This window comes from Micrasema longulum, unplaced genomic scaffold (assembly GCF_059751315.1).
Source record: "Micrasema longulum isolate JH-2025_06_02 unplaced genomic scaffold, ASM5975131v1 h1tg001169l, whole genome shotgun sequence".
Classification (NCBI taxonomy): Eukaryota; Metazoa; Arthropoda; class Insecta; order Trichoptera; family Brachycentridae; genus Micrasema; species Micrasema longulum.
The window spans coordinates 199,564-222,390 of NW_028278356.1; the positions used below are offsets into that span (position 1 = coordinate 199,564).

Sequence of the window (22,827 nt, forward strand, 5' to 3'; positions counted from 1 at the left end):
AAATATAAAAATGTCCAGCCAATGAGAGAGCGTTCTACGCGTTAATCTGGGGCAGCTCGACCCCCTCTCGCTCTCTCCTACGGCTTAGGTATGCTGTCCCGCACCCTGTCCGACAGCGACACGGTGCAAATAATTCAATAAAACCTGTGTGTTTTTTGTGAAAAAAGTTGTGTATAAATCAAGACTAAGCGTGTTTTATTGGAATTACGTCTTCTCTGCCTTCGACTCTGCCGCCTGCCCTTCTTGGAGTATATCACCGCTGACCCAGCCAGAGAAGCCTATCTCATCCGAGATAGCCGGACTACAGCAGCTACAGAGCCACCCCTATCTACAGTTCAACTATACACACGGCCAGGTGTCGTGTATAATACCGGTCAACTGTATCCTCTCAAAGAAAATAAAAGCGACCGGTTTAAGGTGTTAATTTTTAAATATATTTAATGAATTAATTTAACATTACTAAATGTTATCAAATATTTTTTTTTAACCACTTACCGCCTTTTCTATGTCTACCGGTTTCGAGACGTACCGGTCTCTTCGTCAGGACACCAATTAAAACCAACATGCCTTTATACCTCTTTCATACTACGTGCACATTGACGGTAAACAGGCTAAGTGACTGATGCGCCACTTTGGGCGATATTGAGTTATATATACCAGAATTTTCAGCTGCATCGTATGAGCCGACTCCCACGGAGATCGGACATAATTTTTGGCGATTACGTCAAAAAATCTCTTGTATGACGTTCATAAAATTAACGGATTTATAGGTATCAGCTGAAAATTGTCTTTTTTTAAATTTAGGTTCTTTAAAAGTATTTTTCGACTGTTCAGCAAATTAAGCTTATTGGCAAACAAAAATATCGTTACCACATCAAACATTTTACTTCATTTAAAAATGAAACATGTACAAAACAGATAAAAATAACTTTATTTAATGTATTTTCATATAATTTTGAATTATCTATCCTTACCTCTGTTTTGTATAAATACATTGAACTCCTTAATAAAGATACCAGTCTCGAAGATGTCGCAAAAGGGATGAAACTGGTCATTGGATATTCCAAATCTGTGGATTAAAGTATCACTCGTATAATAAAAAGTCATTGATATTTTTATAAAAAACCGAAATGCCCACCTCTAACTTTCAGATCGTTTAAATTCTAAAATTTAACCCATGTGAGTGGTTATAGTAATTCATGCTCCGGTCAAAATAAAAATCGGATAGTATTTGCCACCATACATTATATTTTATATAATAAACATCAAACTATTACCACCATTCAACTGAATTATCTTTTTCCGAGGCATACAAACATTAAATTTATGCCCGTAGATTATATGCATTCGGTTATAGAAGATAGTACATGAAAAAAATAATAATCTGGGCTCCATTTAGTGGTTTACAGTTTTCGAGCTTGCCAGAAAGTCCAAGCCTTATTTTTTATTTTTTTATTTTATTTTATTTATTTGGATAACCAAGAGCTATAATTATCTTATCTGTATATAACAAAACAAATAACAAATAAGCCAATTACAGGTTTTCACAAGTAGCATCACAGTAAGTTAAAAAAGATTCAAGATTCAAAGATTAAACTTATGAAGTAGAAATCTTTTCTCACGTAGATTTTGGTCGATTGAGTGCTATATCTGAGAAATACTTCAATGAAAATCTGACGGGAAAAACTAATCGTTTCCGGATTGCTATGTTAAAAAAAACTGCACCAAATAAAATGTTATGCATTCAATGTATTCAAAACCACACGGCAAAGATATTTTGCTACGGCACAAAAATGAAAACACGAAAAATGATGTAATTCCAAAGGCAAAGTATAATGAGTTGGTCAAATTATGTACCTCATAGATATAGGGCTGAATTTAAAGATGAAATGAAAAATAACAACGGAAAGGACACCAATAAAATCGAAAATAACGGATGCTTCTGATTAATAAGAAAGTTTTTATTATACTATAAATATATTGACCACACACAGGAGGCTCTTAGGTTTTTTTGAGAATGCTGTGTGGAGTTTTTTGTATTAGCAGGTTTTAAAAACCTGTACATATTTTGTTTATTAGTGATATATTCGATTTAAAAAATAGCTTTTAAATAATAAATGTAACTATTTCAATATGTTACCGATAAAGTTATTTTACACTTTTTAGAATATTCCTTGATTGCTCAAAATCTTATCTTCCGTTTTTCTTTTACATGATGGTGCATGAACTACTGCATTGGACAGATGCAGTGTTAACATGATCGACAATTAAATAAAGGCAAAGTGATTCTTGAATCTAGTGATGGAATATATTTGATGGAATACAGATGACGCAAGACAAAGAGCTCACCCCGAGGTAAAGGAGATTAACGCTATATGGGAATGTAAATGGAGGAGTGTGGGAGTAGAGGGAAGAGAGGAATCACCAATGGCTAAAGCAATCGGGGTTGTATACCCATCAGAGTAGGTAGTTAATACGACCTACTCGTTAATACTAGCGGTACTCCGCTAATTTGTATGAGTCCTTTGAGGTAATCTTATTACCGCGAAACCGTCCAATTTTGCCCTTAATGGATATTTTGCCCACTGAGTCTAATCTATGCTCAACCTTTAATAAAATATATTTCCATTTGATTTCGGTAAATTTGGTACATTAAGGAGGAAAGTAGATTTATGTCACTAACTTCACTCAGAAGCTTTTGTCACTAACTTTACTCAGTGGCTTGTCAGAACCTGTCAAAGTGCGCGGGTAATTTGTTGTGAGCCAATTACGACTGTGTTTTTTTAATACACTCCTCGATGGCAAAGACAAAAATCTGTGAGCGAAAGGAATAACGGAATGAGTAAAAAAATGCAGGTTTTCAGGAGGGCCAAAACAAATTTAAGAATTTCGTTTTTTTATTAAATATCCCACAAATCGTAAACAGCTTTATTATTTTTAATGATTTTTTGCACCAGTAGGTTTGAGAATGTATATTAATTTTTGTGAAACCTAAAATAGTGTAACTTAATAATTTATTAGTTTTTTTGACTTATGCTATTGTTCCTTTCCAAATATTCTGTCAACCGATAAACAATAAAAAACAATTATAAATTGAATCAAATTTACTCCCAAATGGTGCGTAGGGTACTGGATCATAAAGACGTGGTTTTAAAAATATATATATTCGAGTATAATATATTTGAAAACAAATTTATACAATCTCGTATTTGACAGTATTTCAATTTCTAAATACTATTTTCAAGAAAGCCTAAGCGGCTTGTGTTTGAAAATAGGAATCAAGTGGTGTCGGAACGAGAATTTGAACCGAGGATCATTGGAGTCCGCGACACTACCACTAGGCCACAGTCCAACTTGAAATAGTTATAATAATATTATTATTATTTTATGATATTATAAAGATTAATAATTATAAAAAGGAAAGGTGATCAGACTTGCGCTTCAGAGAGTGCAAAATATTTATTTAATTATTAATCCCATCTCATTACTTAAACTCCATTCCTATATCAAACAGATCTGAGATCTGATATATGATGGGATTCAGATAACATAACTGAAGAAGCTCAGGGGATGAGATAAGAAAAAAATAATATTTCAATTCTTTTTTTTATTATGTAGGTATATTCAAGAGACTTCGCTTATATTTATAATTAAGATAAAATAATCTATACCTGTATATATAAATATATTAATTTTTATAAAAATAATTAATAACTTATGTACATGGCACATTAGAACTGTATTTTAAAGTTTTGAAAAAATCGTGACAGTCATTATCAATTACTTATATTTAAAATACTAAAAAGGTCTTTTTTCTCTGCATTTATTGGCACTGGGCCATCGTAGCATAGTTTTGGTTGCAATAGTTTATTGGATTTGCTTATCCGAAAAAAAATTCAAATGGTTGAGATATATTAAAGGACTCTTTGAATTGTACATTATTATTTTCTCCACCATATCGAAACCATTTGACTTGTTGCCCTAAATAGCTCTTTGAAAAGGCTAGCGAAGTCTATAAAAAAATTATACTCGTACGTCATTCCTCTGACTTCTATCAGGTCACTTTTTTTACTAATATTCTAAATTGTACCAATCTCTTGGCACATGAAGAATACCAGCCTTATTTTTTTTGCGCTCTATTATCGCATGTATTGAATCACATTCCATTGGAGTGTGTCTCAGTACCAAAATTTTTTGGTTGATAATTAAACCTGGTCGCTTTTGCTTCATACATAAAAACATGGCAGTAACGTGACTATTTTTGTTTTGTCCACACAAGTATCGGAGTAAAAGGTTAATTCCTTGATTTCTAAAGACAAACTCAAAATAAAAGTATACAGACAAGAAGCTGTTTGATTAGCTCCTCTACCACCTTCTCCTTCATGCCACATAAAACATTCAGTTTTTTTGATGTGACAGTTGTAGATTGTAAGATTGAAGGTCCACAATAGACTTTTATAAAAAACCTATGTTTGTGTTTACGTTAGGTGTTGGCAGATATTGTTGTCGGTCAAAAAAAATTTTTTATGCTCATTACTTGCTAAAGCTTTATCAATTATTTTAGCCTCATAGGCACCATCAGCTTCCACTGACTTCTTTTCTTCTGGAATTCTGCGTTTTCTTCTATTTCAGCCAACCGGGCTATTTTTATTTCCATGGCAAAAGTGTCGCAGGTATTACATGTATCTAGGGCTGGTTTTTTAATCTTCAGTCCCATGCTTTTGAAAATGGTGCCAAATTTACGAACTGATATAGTTAATTGGCACTTCTTCTTTGTACATTTCATACATAGTGTCCAGAGTTAAGCCTACTGGCAAAAACTTTCTGTCAACTGTTTCCTTTCTAGAGTAATCGGATTCATATAAAGGATACGAATTTATGTGAAGTTTGTACGAAATGGCCAACAGAGTATAGTAAATATGGCCAAATGCGGAAAGGAATATTGAACCAAGTTGACTTATGCCATTGTTACTTGCCAACTGAACGTTAAAAAAATACGCTCCATTGGAATAAGTACACTTATTTCATTAATCCTTGCCAAATATTAAAATAGTTTTTAAAAAAAATCTTTTTTTTTTTGCACCACAACAGGCCAGGAGGCCTAATTACAGTGGTGAATTACATTACAGAACAACCAGGCTTGAGATAAATCACATTTTTTAATTTTTGCGTTCTCACCGGGAATCGAACCTGGAACCTTCCGTGCGTGAGTCAAGCATCTTGACCACTACACCACGGAGGCCGCCATCATGTCATTTGTCCCTTTTCAAAATAAAATCGAATTTTCTTTCATTTTCTTACTCATCTTATTTTTCCTCGGTAGATATGTATCTAAAGAAACACTGTGCATACTTAACTCAAAACTCGTTTTTTTTTTATCATTCCATTTTTCCTTTCGCACACAGAAATAAGTTTTTCTTATTGCATGATATAGACAAAGGTTTTTAGATAATTTCCTGTTTATATTATGTGCTGTCAGTAGTTTAAATCAAGAATTATGATGGTGGGCAAATTAACCCGCATAAGTTGAGCCTCTGGGGTGTCAATTTTTCCCAAACAAAAAAATGTGTTAGGGTTGTCACTTTATTATTTTTATAATAAGTTTGAATTAAATTAAAACTTTTATGAAGGTTTTGCACACAGGTATTTTAGATTTTCAAAATTATTAATCACTATTGTGGATAATATAATTTAATTCTTCTTTGCCTTTCTTAATTCATTTGATAATGTGTTTTTATATTCCTAATATTGCTTTTTAATAGTTTCTCAAGCATTTCTCATTTTTTGCATGGTATACAATTTGTTTTTATATTAGATCATTTTCATTACATCTGGAGTTTACCAATTATTATCCACCCTCAAACGGTATTTTTTCACTTTCGTAGCTATGGAGATTCTGAAATAATTTCTATTAATTTTTCAAATTGATGTCGTCTGGTTTTAACCTTTTTAGTTGTTCATCAACTATATTCCTGAAACAGTTATTATTCCTCGCAATAAAGGTATATTTGCCATTTCGAAAAATATGTGTACCTACCTGATATTAAAAATTGTCATTTAGGTCATTAAGACAAGGATTATTGGTATGTTTACTTAAATAAAACATTTTGAAAAATAAACAAGATTAATTATTTTTTCTTAAGTTACTAACCAGATTTTGATAACCCTTAGGCCCAAAAATTGCTTGTATGAAGAAAAATAGAGTTCGGCGGCTAAATTTGCCCAATTGTTTTTAGGCGAATATTTTATTAGTTAGTCATTGAAAATATGCTCAAACGACAATTTTTTCCTTGAATAAATAATTAAATTAAGTAGTTCTTAGACAAGAACGCCATATGAGCTACAATTCGACAAATAATGGTTGCAGGCAAACATGGATGAACATGAGGGTAATTTTGCCCGCCATCTAAATTTTAAATAGCTTGGAATCGCATTTAAATATGACTGAATTTACAATTGTTACCCAATTCAATGATTACCAAAGTTATTCTTAGTTTTTAAAAACTAAAGCATAACGTACATTTTTTTTGAGAAAATCAACATAATTGTAAAAAAGCGGGCAAAATTGAAAGGTTTTGCGGTACTAAAAGTAATTGATACAAAATGATATTTATTCGTATTCGTAAAGCTAAATCAAGATAAATAGTAATTATTATTTTGATAATATAAATACGTTAAATACAAATAATTTTTATGGAAAACATCTATTTTTAATATATTAAGTTAATTTCCTAAGTATACCGGCTGGATTTTGAGGTTATTTGAGGCTATTATCAAAATGTGAATAATATTGTGATCGGTTATTTTTGGTTCATCTAAAACTTTTACTTCAATATTGTATGTGTTGGATATAACGAGATCAATTAAAGTTCTTGATTTATCTGTTATTCTAGTTTCAGTTTCAACTAATCGTTTCACCATACCATTCGCTTGAGTACCTCATCGTTTTTAGTTTTTTAGTATATGTGTCTTTAATGTTCATCATATTTATATTGAAGTCTCCAGTGATAATGTTATCTTCATTGTTCTTTAAATTCTCGCTTCATTAGTTCTCAATAAATGATAAAATATCTTTAGTGCTTGCATTTGGGGAATGATAAATCATTCCATATACCCCTTTTTTGTGAGTAAAATCCAACAATTTTTCTCAAGTTTGGTATTACTGATAACTTCATATAAATTGTATTTTTTTATTAAAATTCAAACATCTCCCGTATGCTTACTGTGAGAATCACATATTTTTTATTTATATCCTTGAAAATTTATTTCACTATCTTCAATTTTGTTTGTACATAACAAACAAAATTGAAGATAGTGTTTCGCTCAATATTACAATAGAGGGTTCGTTGCGTTCAAAAAGTATTTGTATCTCTTCGTTATGGGAAATTAGGCTTTGTCATTTAAATACATTATTTGGTTTAGTTAATCCATTAAATTTAATTTTTTTGTATTCCATTTCCAATTTTCGTTTAAACACTGGGCATTCAAAACTCGATGCTGGATGTCCCAAGTCTATTTTAAGTTTTAGTTTGTTTCCAGTATTAATGCAATTGACACATTTTTCATTGCCTTTTCCAACTTTGCATTCTTCGCTTGCACGATCTTCTGTGTATTTGGGACAAACATGTTTGACGTTTTTACAGTTGATTCCTTTGTGGTTAAAACTAACTATCCACCACGGTGAAATAATTATGAAAATGACCTATTCTCATATCTATTTATAAAATAAAGATGATAAATATGTATACATCTGAAATCAGTTAAGAAAATTAAGGCAATTGTTTTGTTTAGTATTAATTCAGCTAATTAATGAAATAGTTTTAGTCACAAATGGGAGGAACCGCACATTGGAAATATCACGCCTCACACCTCACACCCCACACCCCACACCCCATTCCCCAGCCGTTCAGAGCAACACGTAAAAGTACCTAGGTATCAAACACATCGCGGTATTTATATTTCTACTTCCCACAGGGTGATTCTACTCGTACTTCCTTACAGATTCAGAATGACAATCTCATATCGCAACGCATCTCATGTGTTTCTTATTTCTTCTTAATTCTGTTTGTGAAGCGTGAAAATATTCATTATGAACACGACAGTAGCACCATCGTCTATAAACAGCATTGCACTTAACATTATAGAATGCATACATTCTTGGATTTTTTTTCTGAAAAAAAAGTTTCATAAATATAATTTAATGTAATATTTTATATAGCTACCTATGCACATTATGTAAACCTTATAGTAAAAATATTCTAGGTTAAAATACACACATATATAAATATGTCAATGAGATGATTTATATCACGAAATAATCCGCATCTTAGAAAATACAGTGTACCGGTAAAATCTGAAGATGCGGATGTGAGAGCGCTTGCCCCCTACCTTACGGTCCATTTCAGACGGGATTTGTACGACCGGCACTTTTGTGAAATCGGTCAGTTTCTGATACTTTAAGGATCTGTGATTGGAGAAAAATTAGTGATGTATATGAGCTTGAATGCAAAAAATACACACTACCTTTTATTTGGAAAGAGGAGCAATGAATCTATTGATATCTTTATTGGTGAAAATTGCCTGGAGAAAAAGAGTAGAAGGTTTTCAGTACTACTTTAGTTTACAGTTTACTGTTTTAGTGGACTCTCAGATTACATGGAATGAACATGCTGAGCGTGTGAAGGGAAATATTGTCCCAGTGGCGGTGACTGGAATACTGTTCAGATTTCAGAGAATGCTCTCAGTCTCGTTGCTTGAAAGCAATCTATTTTTCTGTGGTCTATTTGCATTTATCGTACCTTTGTGGTGGGTATTTGAAATTTTGCATCCAAGCGGAAAATTTCATAGGTGCTGAAGATTCAGAATAGAGCTAACAGAAACGCATTTCACTTACCGTATGATACTCATGTAAGGTACATATATTTTGAAACAAAAACTACGCCTTTTAGCATGCTTCCCTATCACAAGATTACTATCATTCATACAATTTTCGACCCAATGGACATTGCTCAGTAACATCGAGCCCGCTTTTAATACAGTACATTATTTGATCAATAAATAACATTTATATTAGACCTGTGAAGTCCACGAGTTTGGTACTAGATCTTTGCAATCCAAGGTTTCAAAGAATTTGATCAAATGCCATATAGAATTTAATTAATTGCCACAAATATTTTGTATATAAATAATTTTCTTAATTACTTTTTAAGCCTGTATTGTGTTTAGTTTTAATTTTTAAAACTCTTTTAGACTTTTAAATTTTTTATCATTTATTTGTAATTTTTAATAGTGAATCATGGACTTTTTTGATTTTATTATGAATAATATTTTTAATATTTAATTAAGCTTAGATTTTTTTTAAGTTTGCAAAATGTGTGTTTTTTGCGAGTAACTTTGATTTATAATGTACCATAACTCTTATTCTACTTTTTTATTTTATTTTTTTATTTTTGAAAAAACAACAGTTTTTACATATATATACAGAAAATAAGAATATGAACGAAAATCGTGAAAACAGTCAATAAATTTTTTCCACAGTGGTGTAAGATATTGATTAAGTACATTATCGGTATCAAAATAAAAGCAATTAATAATTGTTAAGCACTTAGAAGTTGCAAATAAAATAAAAATACATATACTTATATACAGTTATCAGAATAAAGTTAATAGAAACAAGATAAATTAAAATTTAAAGAATAAGAAAAGAAAAGAAAAGAAAAGAAAAGAAAAGAAAAGAAAAGAAAAGGAAAGAAAAGCTTTTTTTTCTTTTGTAAATTAAACTATGGTTTCATACGTCTGTAAATAAATATTGCTTTCTGCATGTTCCTAAATGAGTTTTTTACAAAACTCCTTGGTATTGTATGAAATTTTGTATGTTTTCTAAATAATGAAAAAAAGCAACATTGTTATCAACTGCTTCCTCACATGTAAGTGGAGTCTTTTTGTAAAGTGGCAATTAAAATTTTATAAAAATAAATAAACTTTCAATACGGTTCACTGTTCACCCGGTACTGATATGAATGTCTCAAACTAAAGAGATTTGGAGACTCTCTGTATCCGTATAAATATATCGCACTAGTGTGGGTAGCTCCATATCTCCACTCTCTAAATCCTAATGCCGACTGTCAGCTGCCGACACTGCCGAGTCTCCCGTCTCCGCTCCGCAACCAGCGACTCGCGAGCCTACCGTGCGCCGTGCCTCAACGTATTGCAATGTCAGACCTTCACAGGCCCGTCCGACTGTCTTTCGCTCTCGACTGTAATGTGCACGAAACGCTCGCTTTCGCTCACGGCTATGGGATTCGATCAATTAGATGACGATATAAAAATGTGATTTCCGATATTTTATTTTATTGAAATAAACGGCACTTCGTGCCCTTTTACACATATGGAGAAAAACATAATTTATAAAATTTTACACATACAAGTAAATTAGGTTGTTTCAGATGTTATTTCAAAACTACTTGAGTAAATCGACAATTTATAAAAAAATAACAAAAAGTGGAAAAAAGTCAATAGGACAGCATTTACTAACGTACCTATCGGAATTTACCATTTACAACTTACAACATATAATACGCAATAATAAATATGCAAGTATGTGTGTGAGCGGTATGTTAATGATATCCAGAATGTTGGTGACTCCCCCTGACAAGCAGCAAGCAGCCATCCTGTTTTAGTACGTGCGAACATCGCTTTATGCAGTCTGGGAACTAACTCGATACCGCGCTTACTCCTATCCCAGGACCACCCTGGACTCGCAAATTATATACAAAAAATACAAAATGTCCATTCGCGCGAAAAAAAGGGTTTATTTTCTGTCATTTTCGACCGTGTGGCGTGTAAACATTGCTCATTTTTTAAATTTAACTTTCTCACTCTAGTGTTCAATGTATTAAACATTTAAAGTAGGTACCTAACGTTCACTTCGGAATCTAAAAAATGTTTCAATACATAATCATAATGAACGAGTGAATGATTTGTTTCTGTGCTGGTTTAAATTGTCGGTTGTTGTTCTTTTGTTTTCACGATGGAACCTTTGGGTTACGATTTAAATAGAAGATTTATTTCTCAAACGGAATATCAAAGAAAAGATGTGAATTTTCCAATAAGAAGATACGCGAGTTGGCAATATGGAGCTAGTTACCGAGAAAATCAAACTCATGGCATTCAGCACGAAGAAAGTAATGTCCCGTATAGAGAAATTAATTCTGCGAGCGACGGAAGGTATCAGGATGTTTACAGTAGACATCAAGAGTACTACGCTAGTAAAGAAGTTCAATACAAATGTGACAATGGATTTAGTCACTGCGGACAAAAGAATTTTGAAGGATCCACCGTAGGCCGAGAAATTAGTTTGCGGCAGAAAAAATGTTTCAGTACGATAAATGCATACGGGAATACCAACGGCCTCGATTCAAAATCAACCCTTAATAATGTTAAAGATACAAAAGTTTACTCCGAAAACATAAAAAAATCAATTTCGTCGGTAGTAAAAAAGCGAAGAAAACAAATATCAGATAGGATGTTACGGAATATGATAAATAAAAAAAAAAGGTCAGAGAAACAAGAAAACGGTGAAAAAGAAGAGCTAGCAAAAATAGCAAAGGATTCAGTAGATCAAATTTCAAAATCGCCCAAAAAAGTTGGAAGAAGAGGAAATAATCATGACGGGAAATTGTCCAAGGAAAAAAAAGGCGTTTCAAAATGTACAGAGGAAGATACTATGGAGAGCGATGAGGATGAGGGGTTTCCGGATAACGAATCCGAACAATTAGAGTACTTTGATGATGAAGATGGCAGTGTGAGCTCTGAAGATAACATCCCTCATGTTTTAGCTCCCTTCGGTTCTGCAGGCGCAGATGGCCCAGTGAACCATTGCTGGAGTACCCAACACGGCGCAGGAGGAGCGAGGGAGTGCCTGGCTTGGGCGTGCAAGGCCTGCAAGAAGAAGAGTGTGACGGTGGATCGGAGGAAGGCGGCTACCCTGAGGGAGAGGAGAAGACTAAGGAAGGTAGAGTAGTGTGGTATCATGGCAACCATACGTGTGATCGCGGACTCGCCAAATAAAATATTCACCGAGGACTCCTTATCTTGCTCAACTTAGCTTAACTAAATATTATAAGGTAGCTTTTATTTGTTTTATACCTTACATAATAATATATTGAGAAAGTTGTAACCCAAAATATCTTTTTTAAATGCTTTGTTTGTTTTTCTCTAGGATAGACATTTTTTCTTCGAGGGTGTTATATAATTATTCCAAATGAGTGTAAAAGGTGAATTAAAATAAAAAATAATTTGCCATATATATATTTTCGAATTTTCGTGAAAAGTTAAATTTTTAATAGTAAGTATATAATAATTTTATCATGCTAACTTACAGTTTTAATTGATTTAATTATATACATACCCAAAGGAATATTCGCGTTCTTTCGATTGACCAAAATGTTTTTATTTTGAAAGAATCTTTTATTTGATGTACATTATTATCGTGTTAGAAAATAAACAAACTGAAATTCTAGTAGAGCGGTGTTCGAACCTTAGAATTCTAATACGCGAGTGCGCGGCACTACGACGGGACCACAACCCTATAATTTTGAATCGGTTTTTAGTGCCAAATAATAAAAAGAGATTTTTTTTACAATTCTAAAAATATTGTTTCAGACCTCGGTCGTTAATTCAAACAATAGCAATAATACTCACCGTGTGCCATGGCAGTACCCTCAGAGTAATAATGCTGCGGTAGCGCCTTATTTAACATGTATGATTTTTATTTAGAAACATCGCTGGTCAGTTTAAACCTCATTTTAATTATGTTATTTTATCAATGTTGACTGTATGTTTCTGTCAAATAAATAATAATTACTTTGAGGTCATGCCTACCTATCTTTTACTTACTAGGTAATATCGTCTAAAATCGAACAGTAAAATCCTCTAAATGACAAAATTTGGTAAAAGAATATTAAAATGCAGTTTTACGCCATTTTTCGAGCTTTGTCAGCTGATAAAATAAGTTTCAAAGTTAGCTTGAATTAAAACAAACTAAAAGTACTTTTTTTGTGAAAATGTTTTCTGGTGAAAACCATTTTTTCCCACACATTTTATTTCGAAATCTCATAAGTGGAAACAATCTAAAGTCTAAAGGAACTAAAATGATTTCACGAGTGCGTATCAGGTACAAAATATGAAAAAGGAAGACCGGAAGACTTTTGTCGAGTCAAACATTCGAACAGATTTTTCTCAGTATAGAGCAATAAGTACATATTTATATTGCAACAAAATATGAATTCAAGTCATTTTTTGGATCGAACTGGCGGGTTACATTAATCACTCGACACTCGACACTCGACACTCCGTGTAACAATTACATAACAATTATTTTGGACAAGCGAACCTAAAACATCGTCAATTGTTATGGCATTTTAAGTAGGTATTTATGTATATTTTATATTTCTGTCAGAGCTCAAAACGGTATTATGTGTATTTTAATAATGATATAACATCATATGTATTATTATTATTTGAAATAATTTATATGAACATTGAAGCCATATTTGACGATAATAACGGTTATCATCATCACCATCGTTATTTCCCCATCTTTATTCGGCGCAACATTAGTATTCTAAGTTACACTCGATGTTATCGAGAGTTACTATCACTTTAAAACGGGACGCGGGAGGAGGGCAACTAAGAACAGATGGTACTTGAAAAAACGCAGCATCATTGTAGAATTAATCAATTTGGTAAGAAACAAAGTTGAACAGAAGGGAAGGTTGGGTAGCTACCTGTAGATGTAGACACGGGGGTGAATGCACATAATAATACGGCGACGCGGGTCGCGGGGAGCGGGTAGCGGGTACCCACTTATGCAGTTTAGTGCATTAATGTGTCGCAGGAAGTGTCGAGTCAAAACACATCTCCCCAGATCCAGATGCGCATGCGCACGTTTATGGGTAGCCGAGGCCTGAGCGCCCGAGTTATTACCGAGGACCACTTAACACTTAATATTTTGTACCTACCGACTGACGCATGGTCGATTGATCGCGCCATTTCCCCGTAGGGGTAGGCAGACAGAATGGACCGCCACACACGTCTATCCTGGCATACATTCCTAGCCTCTTCCACATTCATACATCTCGTCATACAACCAGACAGATCTTCCACGCCTTCCTCGGTCGTCTTCGATTGATAAGGAATATTATAATATTATATCATAGTTGCACTTAGACACCACTGCATTCGTCTTATGTATGGACAAAAACATACCTCAAATATAACGTAGGTATCGAACTGAAAAATACCGCATTAGCCCGAATATAACGCGATGTTTTTACTCAAAACAGGTATTTTGCCAAAAAAAAAAACGTACCCGCTATATTCGATAAAAAGAAAGGTAAAGATGAGGGGTACGGGGTAAAGATGACCTTAACTTTTCCTTTCATTTCTGCTCCAAATATAGGTATAGGTGGCGTTATATTCGGACTTACGGTATTTACTTAAAATATTTTGAGTGCATCGAAATATTTATAGACAAGTACCGAATTTGACACTTCAGGGATGGTCATGGACCTAGAATTACCTCCTCGAAAAAGTTATCTGTTTTTGTTGAGATGTCCGTTTATATTTATGAAATCGGTTTTGGGCACAGGTTAGGTAGGTATGCAAAAATACACAAACATAAAGGTAGAAGAGTAAACGATCCAATCGCAGTGGGTCGGGTAGGCTGGGCTGGGCTCTGTCAGCGCCGACAGGAGACGTGATATGAATTTGTCAGCATCTGTTCACCGCTCTGTTCGTCTCTGGCTGTGGACTGTATCAGTATAGCCATGACAGGTGACGAGTAGTGCCAAGTTATGTCGAGTAATTCACACGCCGCAGGCGCACGCGCACGTGTCACTCACGTGTGGTCTGACGCTGATGATGTAATTTGACGTTGTCTTCAATTTTATTCATATTTAACCGACGACGGTTAAATATGAATTTTTATTCATATTTAACCGACGACGGTTAAATATGAATAAAATTCAGATCAAACGATTGAGCTATATAAAAGGAAGAAGGAAATGACAAAAAAACTCAATTTTACAAGTTTAAAGATACTAGTATCAATGAGGGTTCCTGAGGGGTCAATATTAGGCCCCCTTTTGTATTTATTATATATTGATAACCCTAGACATTCAAATGTATTGGGAGGTATTTCGTATATGCGGATGATACCCTGTTGATCTATAGTGACGAAAATGAAATCCAACTGCAAAACTATATCAATGGGGGTCTGAATAAATTTATTTACTGGTTAGTTAATAACTTATTAACAATAAAAACCAATAAGATGAAATATATGATAGTAAAACAAAAAAAACAAGCGCCTCATTAAACTTAGCCTAGTAATTAAAAGAAAGCAGAAAATTGACAAACAGAAAATGTAAAGTACCGGGTTTTGAAAGTAGATGACAAATTAGCACGGACAAAACATATCAAACAGGTTATAAAACAAATGGGTTCAAACTGCAACGTAATCAAAAGTACAAAATTCATAATGTAAAATACAATACTTTCATATTTCCAAAATGTCTATAAGGATTAATAACATGGTTGCAGTGAAATAAACAAATGCAAGACATAGTTCACAAGAACAATGAATAAGGCACTTAAAGTAACATTTAATTGAATCAATATACATGTAGACAAATCATAATTATAATTTCAACTACGTTTTTGTATTGATTTCAATGATACTATTATTTTTATATTTGATTATGTAAATAACTGATTTTCTATAATTTATAAATAATTATTTTTTATGTTACCTTCTTTGGAATATTTTATACTTTGTTTTTCTGGATTATTATTCTATTGCATCACGTTTTATAATACTTTAATTTATTTTGCGGTGTATTTTTTATTGTTAATTATTATAGCTTAACACGGGCACAGCCTAAAAACTTCAATAAACTTATGAATATGTAAACGACTGTAATTTTGAATGAATAAATTATTAAATTATAATTATATGTACTAGATATACAGATTTATACAGATTTATATAAAATAACAAAAATGCTCAATTTTGATGAATTAATTTACACTGAAAAGTTAAAGATGATATTTGAGATGAAAAACAATAAAATAAAGACGAATATTAAATTAAATTTGAACTGTAATATACGCTCAAGAAATACAAGAGCGTCAAATATTTTAACTTGCTAACAACTTAACACTAACAGTAAAAGAAAGAGTTTTGTCTAAATCTTACAGTTTTTAATTAATAATCAAATAAAATAGTACAGACATAATACTGTGTACGTATAAAATAATGAACATTTATTATTTTGTTTTTGATACTTTGAAAAATATTATTAAGAAGGTAGAAAAAAAAAACTCAACTTATTTTATTTTTCAAAGTAAAAAAATAGAGAAAAATAATACAATTTAAATGAAAGAATAGCCATTTACATAAATATGTAGGTACCCAGTCACCGGTAAAACTTTATAAATAAAAGTGGAATAAAACTATATACGTATTTTTATTATTATAATTTAAATATGTAGGTATTTTAAGATTTAGAAAAATGTTCTAATAACTACCCATTGTCAATTCAGTATAATATTGAGTATTTACGAATGAAACAACATAAATGAATACAATATATACCTGTTTTACAGTTACAGTGGAATTAAAGCATTTTCTTGCCGATCATTACACGCCGCGGAGTTATTTTTCGTAGCATCCGATCCGTCCGATCCGTCCGATCCGTCCGATCCGTCCGATCCGTCCGATCCGTCCGATCATGGCTCGAGGCGGGACTGAAGGCAAGGGTAGCAATTTCCTACTAATTCAAATGCCATATTTTACGCACTTGTAACATGTCTATTCTGTTTATTATTATACCATTGGTAGTAGGTATCTACGAAAATATTTTCTATTAATTATTATTAATGGTTTTAGACGAAATAAATTAAGGTATATATTTGTTTTGTTCAGAGATGGATAACATTATTGAGAAGAAAATATGAATGTCTAAGCATTTACAGGGCTTATGACCTGTCATTCATTCAAATGCGCGTCACACAAGCAAAGAATGTATGTATTAGGGAGAAGGGGACTAGTGTGGACTCGGGACTAGTGTAAATCGTTAGAGTTTCGGGCGTAAATTCGAAATGAAAAAATCCAAAAAAATATATGCGACTAGTGAGATAACCCATATTAATTTAGTTCCACCGACTTTCATGTTTCGAACGGTGCCCATGCAGTTTTGTTTACGCCACTTAAAAGTGTTTCTTTATTAAGTGAACAAACTTGGACTTACATTTTCTGTGTTTGGTATTTCGATTGTGAGGTCAGAATATAAAAACGTAAGTTTCTTAGGCCCTTATTTGTTAATATAATATTGAGATAAACGAAATACCTTACTTATGTGCGGAACGGCATGAAGGGGCTAGAGTAGACGGAAAGACGAGGGCATGTCCACTATAGTCCTATTTTTTGATAAAATATATTTGAACATGTATATTAATCTTAATTGATATTTTAAAACAATTCTCTCTTACAAACGAAGAACAGTTAGGTGCAATATATCAGAATGAAATGTAAAGAAAGCCCTAAAATATAATTCGTGAAAAAAGTTTTTAAAAAACGCATCCGAGAGACAACATTGAAACATAACTTGACAAAATCTTTGTGGCATAAATAAGTAAAGAAGATTCATGTTAAAAACATTACTTCAACACATTTAACTTAAAATTCATAAAAAGAAGTTGACTTCTGACGATTTCTGGTGTAAGTATTATAACTTTTAAGACGACGTTATTTTTTTTTGTCTTTGTTCCTTTTCAAAAACTGGTTTTGTTTTATTTTTCGGATTGTATATTTTTTTATTATTAGACAATACAGTTACGGTACTAGTTTATTTTTCATCAAATGTTTTTTTTTAATTTAAAATCACGAGGAATGTTTCAAAAAATATATATATTTACTTAGTCCATACTGGCATCTGTCAAATGAAGACCTGTAATAAAATAGGGCTTAAATACCAAAAAATAAAAAATGACGTTGAGTATGAGGAAATGTTCTATATGCCTACGCCAATAACACAAATTAGAACTTATGTACCAGAAAAAAATATTTTATATCAATCTGAAGTCATGTATGTGGGATGGAGCCTAAGTGCGATACCCATTAACGCATATAAGGGCCTACGTGATTAATCGCAGCGCTAAGCATTTCATACAAAATGACTGGACGCGAGACTTGTGATCCGGATACGCCTTTTACAACAAAGCGGAAAAGAAGTGGTTTTAATAAGTTAAGTGAAAATAAAAAGTTAAAAGCCCAAGGGAAACAATATTGTTCCACTAAAAATGTGATTGTACCAGCAATAAGTCCTCCGAATACTTCGGTAAGTCGATTTGTTTTTAAAAATCTGTTTTGACAAGTTTTAACTAGCGTTCAGAATCTAGGGATGTGCAAACGATGTCTGAGGTGCACAGGGGTCAAAACACGTAGCCTGGGAGGAGAAATCGAGTGAACACGATCACCAAATAGTTAGTGATATTTTCTGCCATTTTTAAAATGAAAAACCGGCTGTCAAAAATTTTATGTTTGTATGGGGAATTCCAAATAATTGTCGGCGAATTTCGTTTTCGAATTGCACGGCGTCTGATATTTCAATTATTTTAGTATGGAAAAATATCGGCTTAAAATACAATCTTTGAGTGAATTACTAAAGTTTTAAGAATAACGGAGTATTTTATGTTTATTTGCATGATACTTTGCCTTATTTATTCTGAGATTGTAAAGGGATTTTTCTATATTTATAGCTGTAATAAGTGCTAAATTGACCCCGTTATACCAAATTTTACAAATTTTATTCAAACGTTTTAACTAAAATTCATGTATAATTTAGTATGTATTTCATATATAATTTAGAAGATTAATAGCTTTATAGCTTAATTTACAAGAAACATTGGGCATTTTCCTAATTACTCCTGCAAAATTATCAGATAGGTGGGTGAATATTTATTTTTTGGCAAGAAAGCGATAAAAATACGGCTTTTCGAAATGTCAAAAGTGAAATACATATTCACCCAGGTAAATAATTTGTAGTATTGCTTGTATGTTAACCTTAGAAAGTGCCATTTAGGGTTATTTTTGACAGTCCTCCGTAAAGTTGACTTTTTTTTTCAGTTCACTTGCAAGTGCCAGAATGACTGTAAAAGTCTTCTTTATGATCAAAAACTGCAGTTGCATAAATAATTTTACGAAGCTGGTGACTGGTTGAAGCAAAATGCATATTTAATGGGATTATTCCATATTTCAAACATTAAAAGACGGAGAAATGGGAAATACAAAAACCCATCAGAAAGCAAAAGGCAGTGTACTGTTTATTACACTGTCCCTAATGACAATGGTCAAGTAATCAATGTCTGTCGTGCCACTTTTATTGATATATTTGGAGTAAGTATTAAGGTATTCGAGTCCTACTAATAGAGAAAAAAACGCGGAGAGACTATCCTCACCGAAAAAGGGGTAATAAGAAAAAATATCGAAAATTCGATCTTGAAGACGAAAACCAAGTCATCGGGCATGTTAAATTGTTTCCACGACAAGAAAGCCACTATTCAAGACAAGTAATAAATTAATTAAATTTAAAAATAAATTAAATTATTGGCGATATAAAAACCTATAAACTACGCCAATTAGATTACCAAAGCCGGATCACGGACGAAAAAAAAAAGATTTACTCAACATGATCGAGTATATGCCTTCTGAAGAACACAAAAATTTCTACAAAAATCTTTTTCAGTAGAGAGTTGTGATAGATATCTTTTTCCATTGATTAATAATTATTATTTTTAATTTACATACCTGCATTATAAATGATGTATTTTTTTGTTCAAATTTTTTAGTTTTACGCATCCTTGAATTAAAAATCAGACATTTTAATGGATGTTGGTGATAGGCCCTATTTTATGTTTTTACGCTAGGCACTTAGGCCTGACTTATGAAATAGCAGTTGGTCTTAAGGCCTTCTCAATTACTTTGTTATTTTATACCCTTTTAAAATAATATTTTACTATATAATTTTCACTAAACTTATTTCTTACACATTTTTACACATTTTAAAGAATTATAAAATATATGCTGTATACCAAAAAAACTGAGTATATCTTTAAACCCATGTAACTTTTTTTCACTTTTCTGGTGCTTAGGCCCAATTTTATTACAGGTCTTCAAATTATGACTGCGTCCACAAGAGCCCCTACTATGGGCTTAAAGTGGAGCATTGGTTTTTATCCTTATTTTCAATTTAATAGTGGTATTTGAAAAAAAACATCCCGTTGCTGACTTATAAAATAAAGTATACTGATAAAATTTCGTGGGCATTTCAATATTTGTTTGCATGATTTTGATGCTTCGTAACAAAATGTCCACACTAGCCCCCATCTCCCCGACTCGGTTAACCGATAGGCCTTACTGTACTTTACTCGCTTTGTTATCGGTAGTAAATAAAAAAAAATCGTTTCGGCAATCACCCAACAAAAGGAGATAATATTTTTCCAATGCCAAGTTTTTTAATAGTTTTATGATCCATACGAGTACTTAAAGTGCGCTGGAATGTTTCATAACCTTATGTTAATGTAAACGGAGTAAATATACCAAATTTTCATTCTTATTAGTAGGCTCACTAGAATATTTTATTTGCAAATGTTCCTCCATGCACTCAAATATCTGAACGGTCTGTACTCTGTTTCGCGCCTTTAATGTTTACAAATAAAACAAAACTGCGTTTATGGTTTATAAATCCGTGAAGCGCTATTTTTGGGTGCGGATCAGGAAAAATAAGAAGTCACCAAGTCTCAGCATGTCGAATGTAGGTGTAGGGAATAGAACATAGTATTATGTAAAACGGTGGACGGATTAAGAAAGAGCACGTCTCACGATTTTACACTCAGTTTCCCATTAGTGGATTTATGGTTTACTTTAACATAAGTTTGTCACGTTTTTATTAGGGCCTTTTACCAACACATGATAGCATCTGCCGAAAACAATTAACCTGCTTTTATAAATTACAATAACAAAATATACAAATAACGCGAATATACAAAAAAACATAAAATTAATGATATTTGTAATATATTAAATAAATAAAACACGAGTGATACTTTAATCCACAAATTTGGAATATCCAGTGACCGGTTTCATCGCTTTCGCGACATCTTCGAGACCGGTATCTTTATTAAAGAGTTAAATGTATTTATACAGAACAGAGGTAAGGATAGATAATTCAAAGTTATATGTAAGTAAATTAAATAAAGTTATTTTTATCTTAAGGATCATCTTCAACAAATTTTCTTTGGGTTAACTAATGAATTGATATAATGCTATTTTAATGAGTTTAAGTATTTTTTTTTTACAAAAATATAATAAAATACTTAAACTCATTTAAAAAAAATACTTAAACTCATTAAAATAAATCAATTCATTAGTTAACCCAAAGAAAATTTGTTGATAATGATCCTTAAGATAAAAATAACTTTATTTAATTTACTTACATATAACTTTGAATTATCTATCCTTACCTCTGTTCTGTATAAATACATTTAACTCTTTAATAAAGATACCAGTCTCGAAGATCTCGCGAAAGCGATGAAACCGGTCACTGGATATTCTAAATTTGTGGATGAAAGTATCACTCGTGTTTTATTTATATAATAAATTACAATGAACTTCCATCAAGAATTTTCACTTACAAACTTAAATATTTGTTATAATAAATACAACCAAACCAGTAAAATATTAACGTAAACTGGAATAAGCGCTATCAGAAAAAATCCACCAAACACCTAAAGTACCTATTTAAATAAAATATGTTAACAGAAAAGACATTCCTTTAATAAAATACACCTCTAGGTAGAAAGTTTGTCACGTCAAAAGTATTTTGAAGTCAAGTGTTTGGATTTGGACGTGCCCAGTAAGTAGATTCTAGGTTATCATCATCATTCCCTATCCGCACCTAATAGTGCATAGCGCACTGCATTGGTACACCAATCGCAGAGTATCTTGATCATTTTTGTTACATGAAGGTAAGATGACCAGTCTTACGCTTCAGGTACCGGTCCAGGGACTAGGAAATATTTTAGTGTGAAAACACCCTAATAAATAAATATTTTATAACAACTCTGTCGAGAATCGAACCCAAAATCTCTTGCATGGTAGGCATATGCGCTGACCATTACACCACGAGGCCGACTAAGTAGGCCCAGTAGGTAGATTCTAGGCAGGAACCCATAAAGTGGTAGATTCTAGTAGGTAGATTCTAAGTAGGCACCTATAAAGTGGGTGACGTTGACACGGATATGCCATGCCGTTTCACTCCAAAACAAAAATTATCACACCGAAGCATTGAAAGAATATGGGTAATCCAACATTGGCAGAATAGTGAATGTTACGCGTGTATAATGCCACCTAAACCAGCCAATGGCAGCTCATACGCCCTGTTAATGCACAGACTTCCATATCCCCTCTCTAAAATGTTCTCCATTTCGGTTGTAATATGTTGATCTTAATAAATCTCTAGGGGTTGTAATGCAGTCCTTGTCGACAAACTGTAAATATTGTTGAAGTCTCTACCATACCAATATTGCGCAAGTGCTCATCCAGACTTCCGCATCGTGCATACAGCTGCATTTTCTGTAGACCACTAGGTATCTACTATCTACTGATTGTTCGTCGGCCGTTCATACCATAGCTTCCGAGATTTCTGTAGACCACTAGATATCTACTATCTACTGACTGTTCGTCGGCCGTTCATACCATAGCTT

The 22,827-nt window shown here is 32.6% G+C and overlaps 1 protein-coding gene across 3 annotated transcripts in view; it reads left to right on the top strand.

The window, feature by feature from the left end:
• The first annotated feature begins 10,692 nt into the window (after positions 1-10,692).
• nau (myogenic-determination protein nautilus) overlaps positions 10,693-22,827 on the top strand; it is a 42,244-nt gene continuing 30,109 nt past the window's right edge. For all 3 annotated transcript variants that reach the window (XM_088233971.1, XM_088233972.1, XM_088233973.1), the window contains exon 1: positions 10,693-12,013. In XM_088233971.1, the coding sequence (XP_088090097.1) occupies positions 11,030-12,013 (984 nt within the window). In that variant the 5' untranslated portion in view covers positions 10,693-11,029. The remainder of the gene's footprint in view (positions 12,014-22,827) is intronic.